The 18,800-nt window shown below is 37.2% G+C and overlaps 2 protein-coding genes across 3 annotated transcripts; both read right to left on the bottom strand.

Annotated features, from left to right (window-relative positions):
* Positions 1-862: 862 nt before the first annotated feature.
* LOC123564140 (uncharacterized) lies at positions 863-6,609 on the bottom strand. 2 transcript variants are annotated; one of them, XM_053523576.1, is made up of 7 exons: positions 6,047-6,609; positions 5,256-5,337; positions 4,892-5,008; positions 3,385-4,504; positions 3,008-3,086; positions 2,223-2,339; positions 863-1,992 (listed from the first exon to the last, which is right to left on the bottom strand). In XM_053523576.1, the coding sequence occupies exons 1-4, from the start codon at positions 6,425-6,427 to the stop codon at positions 4,347-4,349; spliced, it is 738 nt and encodes a 245-aa protein (XP_053379551.1). In that variant the 5' UTR covers positions 6,428-6,609; the 3' UTR covers positions 863-1,992; positions 2,223-2,339; positions 3,008-3,086; positions 3,385-4,346. The 2 variants fall into 2 exon arrangements, with proteins under 2 accessions (XP_053379551.1, XP_053379554.1); XM_053523579.1 differs by having other exon boundaries at positions 868-1,992; positions 6,047-6,593.
* Positions 6,610-8,530: 1,921 nt separating this feature from the next.
* LOC128549512 (toll-like receptor 4) lies at positions 8,531-9,745 on the bottom strand. Its single transcript, XM_053526280.1, has one exon. The coding sequence runs from the start codon at positions 9,743-9,745 to the stop codon at positions 8,531-8,533; it is 1,215 nt and encodes a 404-aa protein (XP_053382255.1).
* Between the last annotated feature and the right edge of the window lie 9,055 nt (positions 9,746-18,800).

Below are 18,800 nucleotides of genomic sequence, written 5' to 3'. Positions count from 1 at the left end.
TGTTCGACTTGCTTTATGATTTTAACAAGTGTAGGCCATGCCGTTCCGCAGTAGAATCCCTGCAAGCACTGAATTCGGCAAACCTATCCAAAGCCGCATATAGCAGATTCCCAGGAAGTATTGAATAGAGAAAAAACAACAAGAGCCACTCAAAATAGATTTCCTGGAAGTATTGAAAACAGCAATAACAACCAATCAGAACCACATATAGCAGACTCCCATGAAGTATTGAATATGGCAAATACAGCCACAGTCACATATAGCAGACTTCCTGGAAGCATTGAATATAGCAAATACAATAACAGCCACAAATAGCAGTCTGCCTGGAAACATTGCATACAGAAAACACAACCAGATCCATACAGTCTAATTATTCTGTTTTAACAGATACCGACGAATTTTATGTTTCGAATACATCACATATTTCATTATTCAACTCCCATCGGATACCCATCCTTTGAAAAATGTTCAGTTGGAAATGACGTAATGAAAAGTTCAAAGTTCACCAATTCAAACGAGATTTCAGTCTTTTTCATGTTAAAGGTTTGTTATTTATTTACTAATACCACATTAGAAATAGGTATACACTATGGACATAATGAAACGGTTATTAAAACGGTACCTTGATTTGCAATCGCGCAATCGTCTCGTGGGATCCAGGCCCAATACAACATTACAGACCAAGGTATTGATATAATAACCGTATTGTATTTAGGGGTTAGCTTGAGATATCTATTCATTGTACTCAATGACCTATCTGAAGCAAAGTATCATACAAGGTTCAGAAATTTACAGTATTAGACAAATGGAACTCACGGCTAGGAAATCAAACGTCCACAACCTCAGTCCGCCGTGAGATCACGAGGAGTCGCTACACTATCAAATAGGAAACGTTGCGACGATTGCAGTATGGCGATAGACATTGTGAAATGTTTGAGCCAAAACATGAATAACATGCTGAGTTTTTAAAATCTCTTGAAATTTGGAGGGTTGGATATTATCGAAAACTTCTTCTGCATAATTGTTAACTTGTTAACTTAATAACTCTTTTGTAATTCTTCTGGAACTGTCAGTTGAACAAACAATTAACGAAGTTTTCCATAGACTTTAGAACAAAACTGTCGCAGTAAGATTCAAAGTCAAAAGAATATTGCTTTTGTAACTACAGAATTATTACGTGGAAATGGACGTGCAATGAACCGAGATTGTGAAAATTTGGGGTTCAAATAAAGGTAAGCTTTAATTAAATGTCATTATGCTGGAACTAAGACATAGTTTATATGACACGTTGATATACATTTCTTTGAAGTTCGAGTTATGTGAAACAAGGAATAATTAGATTAATCCAAGTGTATATTATTTTCAAAATGGATTTTCCTATTCAGTTAATGTAGGTGTCAGTATTTTATTTACTCTCCATTTGCTAGTATTTACTTCAGAATTCTTCCTCACGCATAATAGTTAAACTAGGAATAGATGAACAAAAACAAATACAGAAATGTCTCAATAAAGAACATCTTATTGTATCTTTGACAACAAAAGAAGGTTGTATAAGTCTGAAATCACGGGATAAATTATATCCTAATATGTGTGTCTCTGTTAGTTCTATATGGCAATACAAACACCTTGTCTGTTGTATACAGTATAATGCGACACATGTCTAACATGGTCTACTATCATGTTTTGTCCATATAATAGTTTCAGTTACTGTCTGTTTCAAGTCTTAAAATAACTGTTTGTTACAATTGTAAGCATTATTATGACAACCTTGTTGTAAAATCAATAATATACATGTGATGTATTTCTAGATCATCTTTTTATTGTCATTTGTAGAAAGACACGAAGCTTAGCCGCATGATTTCGGTGGCACAAAGATAGAAGGATCTTGAATTCCTCGAGTTATATCTATAACTTCGATGTCATACACGAATTCTTGAACTCCATCATCTGAGAATAAGGCATAGGAAAACATAATTGTGTCGCAGTAAGTACCTGCAAGAAGAAATGTGAACTGATAATTTTGGACATGTATAATTTTAGAATTTCTGTCTATTTTATGCTAAATTGGATTTAAACTTTTAATGTTTTGAGAAGTATTTTCACATATTATTGTTTCTTCTCTTTTGTTTCATTCTATTGTATAGTCCTTTAAATGTTGCCATTATTTTCATATTACTTCGTCCACATACTTTGACAAATGTGAGCTACCTTAAAAGACTTACCATTTTGCCGTACTGTCGGTGTAGTTACTATTTCCAGTGGTGGTTGACTTGTTGAAAACTGAAATGTTGTAACGTCTGTACTCCCAAACGAACCTTTTGAGATCTGTTTTGCATTTTCTGTCAAAATAAAAGGCACAATGGCATCACCGCTTAATATCAGAAAATGTTTTAGGAAATCTTTACTAAACGTCGTAAAATGGACTTGTTTGTTGCCATGTTATATACTGACACACAAAGAACGAAAATGTGCACTTTTTATTGACTATAGGTTTAATAATTCGGAATAACTGAGTGAAATTTTCCAGTATTAGTACACGCATACTTGTTTGCCTGCATATTGCACTAATCGGCTTACATTTAACGGTTATTTGTCATGTGTCCTTGAAATTGAAAGACTTCTTGCACGGGCAAATCGAATGACAAGATTTACACGTTTACATATTTATTGCACCTTTATGCATTGCAATAAAACATTCTCTTTTTATATTGAATTTGACTCGTTTAGAAGATGAGCTTCTTGCGTCGGGTAGCTGTCAGTGACGCAACAAGTGTGTCATCGCAACACATCAGAGATAGTGCACACCCGGAACACGGAACACAGACTGTTTGTATACCCGCAGATTTTGTACACACCCGGAACACAGACTACTTAATTACCTACAGAGTTTCTACATTCATGAAACACGAACTATTAGCATAACCATAGAATTTGTACACATCTGGACCTAAGACTATTTGTATACAAATAAAATATTTGTTTGCTCACCCGGAAAGTTTATACATACCTGGAACACAGACTATTTGCATACCCTCAGAGTTTGCTTGTTGAAAACAATCTCCGTCATCAATTTCATATGTTATTCCCTGGATAAATAAGTACAAATTACATGCATTTTGTTTTCATTGTATACAAATTTTTAATCATCTCAAAACAGCGAGGCTGGTCTTTCATTGTTGTGTTTTGTATTATCATGGCCTGTTTCTAAATCAGTGCAGCCATCAGTTTTTACACAATGTACCGATTATTGAAAAGGTAGAAATGGTAGACAGTATCTATTTCTGCTTTATATCAATGCATAGTAATTAGTATTTTGGAATGCATATAGTTTAAATAATAATCCATAGAAGATGGACACAATAGTCTACTGAAGAAGTAATATACCGTCGCATAATCCTTGATAGCCGTTGATTTCTTATGATACTGTTTAGGAGTACCAGGTGCGGATTCCGTTACATTGAAACTGATGTAGGATTTTTTATCCACTTCATCAAAAGCAATTTTTCCTGTTCCGTTGTAGTAAACAATCATCGTTACATTTTCTATCGTCAGTTTAGTAACAGCATTTACGTAGGCATTCGCTTCCCATTGACCGTTCGCACAGCAGATATTTTCTGTCGAGGCTGCGGAACTTTCATGGAACAAGTGTTTCAGGTTTGCGTGAAATGTTGCATGGTTCCAACGTCCGTCGTCAAGTTTAACGTAATATCCAAGAGAAGCTTGTACCAATACACCAGACAAGATAAGTATCAAAGCAACAGACATGTTGGTTATGTATTGTAGCTTTAGTACTTGAACTAACCTCAACAATGAGGTTATAGTGAGATATCAAATTTACATGATCTAGATTAAGCAACTTCTATATATCATGTGTCAATCATTTATCCAGATTAAGGTTAAGGTTCATGTAAAGATATTGTGATAAATATTTTCAGATATACGAAACAACCACAAAGTCTTCTGTTCGTATTTCAACCAGTACTTACGATTTATCAACACAGAAATCGTATGCAGCGGCTTCGTATATACGGAAGTAGGAGTCATTATAACATATACGATATGAATAAAAATATTAAAATACTTTTTATGATTTCATGTCGTCAACAGAAGTAGTTCGTAAATATCAACCATTACAAGATCAACATATTGCGCAAGGTATTTGATATGGGTACATTGTGAAAACAGTAGTGCATTTAAGAGGCGGTTCAAATGAGGAAATCAATGTGTCTTCTGTCAAAGTATTTAAATATATTCATGATACAAGCAGGAAACAAATAGCAATGTATACGCCACTATAATGTTCTAATACAGAACAAGGCTTGTTGAAAGGTTTCCGACAATGTAATTTAATGTTGATTGTCACAAGACTTTGGAAGAACAAATATCGATGGATCTTTAATTCCAAACGTGACGTCCATTATATCAAGACTAAAAACTGTACCGTGGGAAACATCATTCTCGGCATACACGGACTGTGACAACGTCACTGGAACGCATTGAATACCTGCAAAAAAGAAAATTTAACATTATATTGTGATTGATTGCCACAGGGACATTGAGGGAAGGAACATACTGATACCACAGGAGTCTGAAATTCTATCAATAAGACCATAGAAGTCTATCTTTACAAACATTACCCCCTATATGTGTTTATTTTATATATATAGGGGGTAATTTTTGTAAAGATAGACTTCTATGATTTTATTGATAGAATTTCAGACTCCTGTGCTAATACCCTTTAGGATGAAATTTTGCAATCAAATGAAATTATGATTTCTCCATCACAATTTAAGTCAGGCACTAAATTGTAAAAATGCAATTAAAAGTTTTGACATTATACATTTCACAGCTAGATCTTCCTGAAATAACTTGGTAATGATTAAATAATTACCATTTTTAAGAACTGATGCTGTTATAGTTCGTACTGATCCAGGGCTTGGTGCTGAAAACTGGTATGTTGAAACAACCTCGGTTCCTACCCCACCCACTGACAGGGACGTAACATTTCCTGTTGAAATAGAACATTCTTTTGAAATTATAAATCTAAAACAGACCAAACGGGTGACCAGCAGTTCAAAGAACCAACAGTTTAAAGATGGAATTATTGAAAATACATTTGAAAGAAATTAAGCTTATTTCAAACGTACGTAATATTTCTGACACTTCTGTACACTCTTATGTCAGCATATACAAATGTTCTTTGTTGAAAGTATCACTCACTTTAAAAACTCAACCATGAAATAACCCTTACACACCTGGAACGCAGACTAACTGCATATCCCGAGAAATGCTGTCTTTCATACAATGACCATCATCATCAATTTCGTACATTATCCCCTGAAAATACAAAAATAAGATATGAGAAATGTACTTTCGTGGACTTAAGTAGCTGTTAGAGAAAGCATAGGGTCTTCTACATAAACCTATACATTATATGAGCCGCGCCATGAGAAAACCAACATAGTGGGTATGCGACCAGCAAGGATCCAGACCAGCCTGCGCATCCGCGCAGTCTGGTCAGGATCCATGCTGTTCGCTAACGGTTTCTCTAATTGTAATAGGCTTTGAAAGCGAACAGCATGGATCCTGACCAGACTGCGCGGATGCGCAGGCTGGTCTGGATCCTTGCTGGTCGCATACCCACTATATTGGTTTTTTCATGGCACGGCTCATATTGCAAACCTGTTACGTCGGAGTTGCGACTGAAAATTCAGTGTTTGATTCAATAAATAGGCCCATCCTGTATCATAGTGCAGACTCACAATAATGAATACTTAAATACATATGTTATCCCACAATAAACCTCAATTAGATCTTCATAAGATTTTATATGTTTAATTTAACGTATTGATACACTTGTCATGAATCTTATCAGACTGCAGTAACTAAATAGCGATATCTAACAGCAAGTAGAACCCACAGAAACTAGTTGTCTACAGCCCACATAGCCCACTGACTGCCCACAGAAAGAAGCTGTCTGCAATAAACAGAGCCCAAGAAACAGGCTGTCTGCAGCAACTTTGCTAAAACAAAATTCCGAACTTACCTTAGCAAAGTCTTTAATTGTTGTTGTTGTAAAATGAGAATAGACTGGAACTTGAGGGGAAAATGCCGTTATGTTAAAACTTATAAAGGACTTCTTGTTCACATCATCAAAAGCAATTCGTCCAGTGCCGTTGTAATGAAAGAACGAAGTTGCTTCAGGAATAGATAACACAGCACCATAGTCTAAGAAAGCGTTTGCTTCCCACTGTCCATTAGCACAACAAATGTTTCTGTCTGTCTGTACAGCATGACTACTCAACAAGTGATTTAGATCTGTCGCTAAATTTTGGTAATCCTTATATTTAAGAGAGTATCCACCGGAAAGATTTAACAAGTAACAAAGTACAGTTAACATATAAACGGAAGACATATCTATATACATCGTTATCTTACAAACTTATCTAATGCTGGGTATATTAAACGTGATTTAGAGTTTCAACAGTGACACTGAATGAACAAATTGTTTATTGAATTTCAAATGAAGTTGTTTAAACAGGTAAACAACTTCTATACGTTTAGCAAAAATGTTTCCATGAGCCTCAGCCAGTCTATGCACCACTTGGCTACTAATTGTAATCGAGTGTTCATCAGTACAAAGGACTATCTGGTATTCATAGTTCTCTTTGTCGCTACACCGATTTTATTGCCAGTGAACCAGCGTGGCGTCTTTTTTAACTTGGTATGTACATAGGGCATTGCCGACGCAGCTTCAATATGCCGACGGAAAAGACGCTAATCAGACCTTGATATCTAGATCTCCTATTGCTGCTCTTGACATGAAACACTGGTTTCGACATGACGAAAATAATGTACAGGTGAAGTTAAAGTCCCCAGATTTTATTTTAAAACGCAGAATTGTTTAACTATGTTTGCTTTGTTTTAGTGCATTTTGATTTCAACATGTAGGCTAGGCTGAAAGTACATTTTGTTGCTCAGTTACTGTTTTATTCTACAGCGACAGCGTGGTTTCTAACAAGAGACATTTGTTCGTTTTTACATTTAAAAACTGCTTCGAATCCTTTTTACTGCTGTTTCTTCTAACTACTATATGAGCCGTGCCATGAGAAAACCAACATAGTGGGTTTGCGACCAGCATGGATCCAGACCAGCCTGCGCATCCGCGCAGTCTGGTCAGGATCCATGCTGTTCGCCAACGGTTTCTTTAATTGCTATAGGCTCTGAAAGCGAACAGCATGGATCCTGACCAGACTGCGCAGATGCGCAGGCTGGTCTGGATCCATGCTGGTTGCAAACCCACTATGTTGGTTTTCTCATGGCACGGCTCATATAAGGACGGCTACGCTGCACCATATTGGACATACCGTTTAGATTTTTGGTGGAAAATTGTATGGGATAACTGAGTGCTTTTTAATAGCGAATCCGTAGCTGTAGCCTCTGATATGGACCGACGACAAAGTGGCGGAACAATAAGGAGATTGCACGTGAAGAAGTACCATTTCATGATGTGGAGATAAAGTCCCAACGGAACACGGTCAAAACTATATATTATCTAGTAGTATGCATGACTAGGCGGGAGAAGGTACGCAGTAATTGCTGAAAATATGAAAATCCAAGTTCAGCATTAAATTTTGATCATTGGGGTCAATTTTCAACGGGGTCAATATTTAATGTTATATCGGCACGGCACATCAATTACAAAAACTTAATTCGAATAGCATCTCATACAGACCTCGGTGATACCCTGAGCGCTCTAAATTTCCGTTCTTAACTACACACTAAAAAAAAAGCGATAACTGAGCCAAATTGAACAACAAGATCTAGTCAACAAGACATGGTAATAACACTTGTATTGCAAGATATTAGTAACCCATGTTCGCCTAAATCTGTTGCAGTATTTAGGGGTTATTTTGATTTTCGAGCAGCACAATGAGAATTAGGCAATGAACATTAAAACATCAACAGACAGAATAACACTTTCTCGTTCATCTGGCCATTAACAGCTCACTTTAGAGTAGAAATTTTAACGGACACATGCATGAACGGGCCATTTTCGTATTTTATATTTCTGTCAATATAGTTAGTCCCGCTTATCGGTTGATCTATCAATGTCCACAGCCATGCTGATGTCATTTAGGTTGTCTTTATCACCTCCATTAAAGGGCGATATATGTTTTAGATTCAGTATTGTAAATTATTTTCTAACTGTAAATACAACTATTTCCATACTATATCACCATTTATCTTATTTTTAATTATTTGTTTCTTGTACTATTATTTCCAATAAAGAGTCACAAAATTTGTCCCAACTGGGTATAAGAATAAAGTCTCTATTCTCATTTTGTGTCCATCTAGCTCGTGTTTGTCTGTTGTACAGTTTTTGAAGTACTTTAGGCATTGTTCTCACCCGTACCTGTTCGAGAAACATCAAAACCATCGGTTTATTCTCGTAATGTGCCACCAACACTTCTTCTTTACACCATCTACTTTCACAAAAATCTCTAGATACACAGAAAATTATAACTGATTAGTTTTCTATACATCGAATCATTTCATCAGGAACTTGTCGACCAATTGCAAAATTATAATCTCCCAGCGCGACACAATCAGTATCGACCTTCAAACGTTCTTTAAGTCTTCTATTTAACTCAGGTAAAATATATCGCAAAATGAAATCAGAATTTTTACTCGAATATGATAAAAAGATCGGAAATGACTCCTTCTCCTCGTTTTTCTGTACATAGTTCTGGATACGATTTTGCAAAATGCGACGTTTTTTATTTTGACTGCAGCGTTTAAACAGAATGAAAGCAGCAAATATCATTAGCAAAAATGTTACTCCTCCAATGGATGAACCAATAACGACCACTATAGGAAGTTTACATGCTTCTTCTAATTCTGCGACGGTGTCTGTGTCAATAACATGTCTTCCACCTTTGAGAGAACATGTGAGCATTTGTGGAATTATGAAATGTTGGAACATCGCCCATTTAAGAAACTCTAATGAGCTGCATGAACATTCAATCGGGTTGCCAGCTATATTCAGTTGAAACGTGGTATTGTTTCTTTCTGTCAAATTACTATTAAATGACGACCGTGACTGTATCATATTTCTTAAACTAAATCTAGTCTCATCGCCTATACTTTTTATGTTGTTATAACTTACATCTAACCGTTTTAACAGTTTGAGATGTTCAATCTTAAATGATATTCTACTGAGTTTGTTGTGCGATAAATCAATTATTGCTAGTTTTGGAGTCCGAGTGAAAATATCACGTGGTACTTGCCCTAATTCATTGTATGAAGCTAGTAATTCTTCAAGTTCGGGAAGATCAAATGTTATAATTAAAGTGTCCGTGTTCATCAGAAACAAGTTATTTTTTGAAACGTTTAACGCCTTCAATTTCGACATTCCTTTTAGATCCATGGATATATGTTCCAGTTCGTTTTCAGAAAGGTCTATGAACTCTAAGTTGTTGATAAAATCTGCTGGAAATGAAAATATCCATTGTATTGCAGCGGGTCTAAAACTTAACTTAACAATCACCGTATCTTCCTCTGATGTTTCAATCGAAAGTTGAGGAGATCTATCGCTTGGTAAACAACCTTTTAGATGAAGTTTTTTAAAATTATTCGGAACTTTTTTAACATCTACTTTGGAAGGTACATCATTTAAATTTTCTCTTATGACTGTATGAATTGATACATAATTGAAGTTAACTTCCTTTAGATTTAAGCACATTGGACAGTTTCCGAAGTATTCGTAATTACCTGTAGCTATTGAATATAAAATGAACATGAACTGTCTGCCTAACTGAACGCTACCTTCCAAATTGAGGTTTTCCAATAGGGGAAAGGATCTCGAAAAAGTCAAAATATCCATAATGGCATCGTCAATATAGCTCAAGTCAAAAGACAAGACGGGTGAATTTTGAAAAACGTCAAAGAAGGCACCATCAAACATGTTTCGTTGTGTTGAGAGATGACCAAGATTTCGAAATGAACACGAGGTCAATTTTGTAAAATTACTCCGAGAAAATCCCAGTTTCAAATATTTTAAACCAAGTTCAGTATTCATACTTAGGTCAAGACTATTCAAATTTCCAAGTCCATAAAAAGCTGCCTCCTCAATGATCTTTAAACTGTTTGAAGGAAAACGTAAATGCCTGAGGTTTTTAAGATTATAAAACGTTTTATGACGCAATGTGAAATATTCTTTATTTTTTATTTCCACTCCGTCTACTGTTTCATCCGGCAAAACTTCTAAGTGTGTCACATTTGTCCAATGGAGAATTTTCATACTGTTGGAAGTCCACAGCATATATGTGCACTACCGATATATGAGCCGGTAAACTATCCGGTACAGTTCCGTTACACACCAGAATTTCATAATTATATGTACAGCCCGTTGGAGGCAATAAATCATTGATGTTAACACATCGCGACATTTTAAATTTCATAGATAAACAGATCAAAAACTAGAAAATGCTTTTGTAAAAAAGCGCATGTCTCCCCCAATGCAAAGTCCTATAGGCAAGAAGTCAATAGGGGTCACGAAGGAAAGTCAAAGAGACACTGATGGTTGGCTGCAATAGGGATCATCTACTTGGCATGTCCAGTCATCCCGCTAAATTTCAACACTCGTGGCCTAGTGGTTCTCAACCCACTGTTCAGGCTCCTGTGACCCTGACCTTTGATCAAGTGACCTCAAAATAAAAAGGGGTCATGTACTCTGCATGTCCAATCATCCTATTAAGTTTCAACATTCTGGGTCAAGTGGTTCTCAAGTTACTGATCGGAACTGGTTATCAATGTTCAGGCCCCTGTGACCTTGACCTTTAACGGAGTGACCCAAAAAACAATAAGGGTCATTTACTCTGCATGAACAATCATCCTATGAAGTTTCAACATTCTGGGTCGAGAGGTTCTCAAGTTATTGATTGGAAATGGTTTTCCATGTTCCAGCCCCTGTGGCCTTGACCTTTAACAGAGTGACCCTAAAATCGTTAGGGTTCATCTACTCTGCATGACCAATCATCCTATGAAGTTTCATCATTCTGGGTCAAGTGGTTCTCAAGTTACTGACCGGAAAAGGTTTTCAATGTGCGGGCCCCTGTGACCTTGACCTTTGATGGAGTGACCCCAAAATCAATAGGGGTCATCTACTCTTTATGACTAATCATCCTATTAAGTTTCAACATTCAGGGTCAAGTGGTTCACAAGTTACTGACCGGAAATGGTTTTCAATGTTCAGGCCCCTGTGACCTTGACCTTTAATGGAGTGACCCCAAAATCGATAGGGGTCATCTACTTTGCATGTACAATCATCCTATGAAGTTTCAACATTCTGGGTAAAGTGGTTCTCTAGTTATTGATCAGAAATGGTTTTCAATGTTCAGGCCCCTGTGACCTTGACCTTTGATGGAGTGAACACAAAATCAATAGGGGTCATCTACTCTTCATGACCAATCATCCTATGAAGTTTCAACATTCTGGGTCAAGTGGTTCTCTAGTTATTGATCGGAAATGGTTTTCAATGTTCAGGCCCCTGTGACTGACGGAGTGACCCCAAAATCAATAGGAGTCATCTACTCTTCATGACCAATCATCCTATGAAGTTTCAACATTCTGGGTCAAGTGGTTCTCTAGTTATTGATCGGAAATGGTTTTCAATGTTCAGGCCCCTGTGACCTTGACCTTTGACGGAGTGACCCCAAAAACAATAGGGGTCGTCTACTCCAGCAGCCCTACAACCCTATGAAGTTTGAAGGTTCTAGGTCAAATGGTTCTCCAGTTATTGCTCGGAAATGAAGTGTGACGTACGGACGGACGGACGGACGGACGGACAGACGGACGGACGGACAGGGCAAAAACAATATGTCTCCTGGGGGAGACATAATAATATAAAATCCACCAGATGTTTTTGATTCATTGTCATAAATTTTTCAATTAAGGAAGACTTTCCGTTTGACAATAAAGATTTTTGTAAGTGGTAGGGTATTTCCGAATGTCATATTTTGAGGTTATTTTAAAGGTCCAATACTAAGGAAAGTGAACATTTTAATTTCTTTTAAAAAGCACAGAAACTATTTCATTTTATTGGAAAATGAAAGTTGGTATGTAGAAATTCGAAATAAATCGCAGTATATGTACAATTATTTTTCTATGAAGTATGAAGAAAGTTAAAAAGACCTGGGGGTCATTCTGTCGATTCATTGAAATTTCAACATAATACACATACATTTCTTTGAGTTCCAAAGACCTTCTGTAAATTTTGACCTGCCAATCTTCATTATTTAGTGTCTTGCAGAAGTCTATGCACTGGCTATGAAAAAAATGCCAACTCACTTTCCCATAGTAATGGACCTTTAAGCAGTTTACTGACATCTTAAGGCTACGCATGAATTGCTTTTTTATGAAGAAGATATACTGAACAAGTCAATTTATAAACTATGTAACTTTATCATTGCTAATGTATAAAGTTATAATAAACAACTTCTTACATGGCCTTCTGTCTGACACATGAAGTAAGGAAATCACATTGGAGAGTAAACGAAGTTCTCAGTCACAGGAACTTGCATAAGAATATTTGAAACAGACACCTGAGCGCTGCATAATTCAGTGTGCTAAATGAATAACAATTGATGTAGTCAAAATAATAGACAGAGAGACAACGTGATGACTTTGACTGCCGCTGTCCCGTTACGTCCAAACTTATTCTGCATATTTTTGTAAGGAAATCGATGATATCCGTTGGGATCATTTTATGGTATATGTACTATGTATTCACTTATAATAAATTCATGTTTACACTAAAGCATGAAATTGTCCGTCTGACCTTTTTTGAATATATATTTGTGTTTTGTTTCTGTAATTTAACGTCATCTACAATTAATATTTAACTATTTTGAAACGAAATACAAGCTGACCATTTTGTTACATCTCCCTTTGTTTAATTCAGCAATGTTTAATCCAAACTTAGAATAGACGTATGAACAATTATCATCAAATTCAATTTACATGACAAGAGATAAATGACTTCTTAACTACTAGAGTCACAAACGTATTAAGCATTTTAAACATTTGATGTTATTAGTGTAACATATAATACATCTGAAAATATTCCAAAGAATACATGTACTTTGAATTTATCATATCATTATGCTATGTGTATAAAGTTCGCAGTATTTTAGCAGATTGTGTAGCTACATAATATGACCTTATATCGACTTATCTTTTACACTTTTTCCTTTCTGCTTCAGTCTCTCCTCATCTATCTGATGCTGTTTCAGCTGACCTTCTACTATAGCTAGTACAGAATTTATTCTACGTGATATAATTCTCTGTGCTGGACTGGTATTTTGTGTTTCTCCATTCTAGCAGATTAAGATAAGGATCAGTCCTTGACTGCTTAGCTTTCTTCATGATGGCTTTGTTTTTCTGCTTTCCAGTTGCTTAGAGGAAAAGTTGGCGAAGAAATAAATGGAATACGATATCTTAAAAATTGACTTCAGAGTTTGTTCACTACACTTTCAGATGTTGTTTCTAGTAGATAGTCATCTTCAAAGAAATTTGAATAGTAGTCTTAAGTGATTTAATAAGACTTCCCATCGAATGTAAGCAAATCAACACCAATTTTCGAGTGGTCTCTCGGCAAATTCATTTTGCACAAAGGGTTCCCTAGGTTGTGCACTTCGAAACATATTGCAATTTTTCGCATTTTTCAACAAATAAATTAAAGCTACAACAAAAACTACACTCTTAAGCTCTTCTGACCGTTGCACCAACACCAAAATTATCATTATTATTATTAAACACCACAATTATTATTATTATTATTATTATACTACATTTATATAGCACTCTTTCATGCACATGTACACGTTCAAAAGTGCTTCACAGAACAAATCGCAAACAGCACAAAATATACGCACTCAACACAAACAAAAATGTATTCCACTTTAACAAAAGTCATGAATGTAAAACACGTAGACAAACATACATATTCAAAAGTATTAAGTGGCCCTAGGATAAAATACTGTTTTTTGCTGTTTTTATGAACAGAAAAAAATGTATCGGTCAGTTAATGAAATGCTGTACAAAGAAGTAGGTTTTAGTAGTCATTTGAAAGCAGCTAGCGTGTGAGCTCCCTTGATCTTGACGGGAAGGGAGTTCCAAAGAACGAAAAGCTGCGATTGCCATACATCATGGTTTTAATTTTTGGCATAACCAGTGACAGCGTCTCTTGTGATCTTAGGTTTCTGACCGGTTTAACTTCTATCATATCCCTTATATAGGCAGGGGACTGATTGTGCAAAGCCTTAAAGGTGTGGGTCAGAACCTTATACTGCACCCAGTATTTCACTTGCAACTAATGGAGCTCCTTCAGAACCGGTGTTCTATGATTGCGACGGGGCGTCTTATTGATGACGCCAGCTGCCGTGTTCTGGTCATGTTGCAACTTGTTAAGTGTGCTGTTTTTGAATACCACTTAACAAGGCATTACAGTGGTCTAACCGTGAAATAACCAGACTGTTGACAAGGGTCTATGTGGCATCACTGGTAAGATACCATCTGATGTGACCTATTCTGCGTAGTTGTGCATATCCAGCCCGGCATACAGAGTTGACTTGTTGTTCAATATCCATACTGTTGTCAAATAGTGCACCAAGATTCCTAACACACTTTGTGGATTTTATCAAAGAGTCACCGACCTTCACAGAGACGTCATTAATGTACTTGGAGATATGTTTTCATGTGAGTAGCATTTCCTCCGTTTTATCAGCACTGAGCTTCAGCATGTTGCAATGCATCCACGAGACAATTTCAGCCAGACAGCTCTCAATGCGGCACAAAGCCTCACTTCTAGCTACAGTCTCTATCGGCTTAATGGACAGGTATAATTGAGAGTCATCGGCGAAGAAATGATGAAGAAGTCCATGGCGGTTGCATATCGCGCCCATGGGTTTAGTGTATATGATATAGTTATTTGGACATCCCTCCGAGCACACTGACATTTCATCAATATAGGCGCCGACACCTCACCATCAACGCAAAGTTTGATAGCGGTCACTAACATATGATGACATCCATGCAAGTGCTTTGTCTGGGGCACACTGACATTTCATCAATATAGGCGCCGACACCTCACCATCAACGCACACAGTTTGATAGCGGTCACTACCATATGATGACATCCGTGCAAGTGCTTTGTCTGTGACTACAATATGACGTTCGAGTCGGTGTAACAGTGTTTGGTGGTCAATCGTGTTGAAAGCTGCAGACAGATCGAGTGGCACGACGACTATTACAGAATTTTGGTCAAGAGATATGAGGATGTCGTTCTGTACCTTTATCAAAGCCGACTCAGTTGGATGAAACTGAAATGTGATAAGTGCATTCCCATAAGCATCTTGTCGCAGTGATTTTAGTATCATCATCTGGTCCCTTTTTCAGTATGATTCCACCTTCAATGTCAATGTAATGTAATAAGGTGCATAGTGCAGTAACACCAACGCAAAAAACGTCACTGACAACTTTACAGCCTATGCATCTTACAACATTACATGGACACAGAAAGTGTAACTGACAATTTTACTGCACTATACACTTTATAACATTACATGGACACAGGGCGTGTAAATGGCAACTTAACTGCACTATGACCTCATTACATTACATGGACACAGGGCGTGTAACTGACAACTTTACTGCACTATGACCTTATAACATTACATGGACACAGGACATATAGCTGACAACTTTACTGCACTATGCACCTTTGGACACAGGGCGTGTAACTGACAACTTTACTGCACTATGACCTTTTAACATTACATGGACACAGGTCATGTAGCTGACAACTTTACTGCACCATGCATCTTATTACATTACATGGACACAGGACGTGTAACTGACAACTTTACTGCACTATGACCTTATACATTACATGGACACAGTTCATGTAGCTGACAACTTCACTGCACTAGGACCTTATAACATTCATTGGACACAGGGCGTGTAACTGATATCTTTACTGCACTATGACGTTATAAAATTACATGGACACAGGACATGAAGCTGATAACTTTACTGCACTATTACGTTATAACATTACATGGACACAGGACATGAAGCTGACAACTTTACTGCACTATGACCTTATAACATTCATTGGACACAGGGCGTGTAAATGACAACTTTACTGCACTATGCACCTTATAACATTATATGGACACAGGGCGTGTAACCGACAACTTTACTGCACTATGACCTTATAACATTACATGGACACAGGACATGTAGCTGTCAACATTACTGCACTATGCACCTTATGACATTACATGGACACAGGGCGTGTTACTGACAACATTACTACACTAAGACCTTATAACATTACATGGACACAGGTCATGTAGCTGACAACTTTACTGCACTATGCACCTTATTACATTACATGGACACAGGGCGTGTAACTGACAACTTTACTGCACTATGACCTTATAACATTACATGGACACAGGTCATGTACGTGACAACTTCACTGCACTATGACCATATAACATTCATTGGACACAGGGCGTGTAACTGACAACTTTACTGCACTATGACGTTATAACATTACATGGACACAGGACATGAAGCTGACAACTTTACTGCACTATGACCTTATAACATTCATTGGACACAGGGCATGTAACTGACAACTTCACTGCACTATGACCTTATAACATTACATGGACACAGGACATGAAGCTGGCAACTTTACTGCACTATGACCTTATAACATTCATTGGACACAGGGCATGAAGCTGACAACTTTACTGCACTATGACCTTATAACATTCATTGGACACAGGGCATGTAACTGACAACTTCACTGCACTATGACCTTATAACATTACATGGACACAGGACATGAAGCTGGCAACTTTACTGCACTATGACCTTATAACATTCATTGGACACAGGGCATGTTACTGATAACTTTACTGCACTATGACCTTATAACATTCATTGGACACAGGGTGTGTAACTGACAACTTTACTGCACTATGCACCTTATTACATTACATGGACACAGGACATGAAGCTGACAACTTTACTGCACTATGACCTTATAACATTACATGGACACAGGGCGTGTAACTGACAACTTTACTGCACTATGACCTTATAACATTACATTGACATAGGGCGTGTAACTGATAACTTTACTGCACTATGACCATATTACATTACATGGACACAGGACATGCAGCTGACAACTTTACTGCACTATGCCCCTTATTACATTACATGGACACAGGGCCTGTAACTGACGACTTTACTGCACGATGCACCTTATTAAATAACATGGACACAGGACATGAAGCTAACAACTTTACTGCACTAAGACCTTATAACAATACATGGACACAGGTCATGTAGCTGACCACTTTACTGTACCATGCACCTTTTTCCATTACATGGACACAGGGCGTGTAATTGACAACTTTACTGCACTATGTACCTTATTACATTACATGGACACAGGGCTTGTAACTGACAACTTTACTGCACTATGACCTTATAACATTACATTGACACAGAGCGTGTAACTGACAACTTTATTGCACTATGCATCTTATAACATTACATGAACACAGGTCATGTAGCTGACAATTTTACTGTACTATGCACCTTATAACATTACATGGACACAGGACATGTAGCTGACAACTTTACTGTACTATGCACCTTATTACATTACATGGACACAGGGCCTGTAACTGACAACTTTACTGCACTATGTCCCTTTTACATTACATGGACACATGGCCTGTAACTGAAAACTTTGCTGTACTATGACCATATAACATTACATGGACACTGGGCATGTAACTGACAACTTTCCTGCACTATGACCTTGTAACATTACAGTTATACAGGGCGTGTAACTGACAACTTTACTGCACGATGCACCTTATAACATTACATGGACACAGGACATGTAGCTGACAACTTTACTGCACTATACACCTTATAACATTACATGGACACAGGGCGTGTAACTGTCAGCTTTATTGCACTGTGACCTTATAACATTGCATGGACACAGGACATGCAGCTGACAACTTTGCTGCACTATGCACCTTATAACATTACATTAACACAGAGCTTGTAACTGACAACTTTACTGCACTATGACCTTATACAGGAAGTGTACTGACAACTTTACAGCACTATACGCTTTACTACATCACATGGGCACAGAAACTGTGACTGACAACTTTACTTACTTTACTGCACAGTACACTACATTACATGGACACAGGACGTATATCTGACAATTTTACTACGCTATTCAGGGAGACGTGGCAAGTAGCAGACGACTTCACCACATTGTTAGGGGAAGAGGGTGAGTAACATTATGTTGAACATTATGTTGAACATTACATATCTGAAATACTTGTCGACCACAGGGATCGAACTGGCGCTCCTGCATATAGCCCTTCTAACTTGGTAACTGGACCTTCATAATCTTGATTTATAGAATCCAAATTTCATTTGCAACTCATACCTTTATTTACAATATCATGAATATGTCCTTTAGCAAAATATTTCTTCCTGGCGGTAAACATGAAATAACACCGTTATAATCAAGTTTACAAAGAGCTTTTGGCAAAATATATCTCGGATATATTTCACAAAAAGTATTTCAATGATATACGAAGACGCACCTTGCAGTTAGGATTCTGCGGACGCACCTTACAGTAAGGGGCGGTAAATTTATAGGGCGGAGTTGGATGAATGAT

This window comes from Mercenaria mercenaria, chromosome 2 (assembly GCF_021730395.1).
Source record: "Mercenaria mercenaria strain notata chromosome 2, MADL_Memer_1, whole genome shotgun sequence".
Classification (NCBI taxonomy): domain Eukaryota; kingdom Metazoa; phylum Mollusca; class Bivalvia; order Venerida; family Veneridae; genus Mercenaria; species Mercenaria mercenaria.
This window is presented reverse-complemented; position numbering and strand designations above follow the sequence as displayed.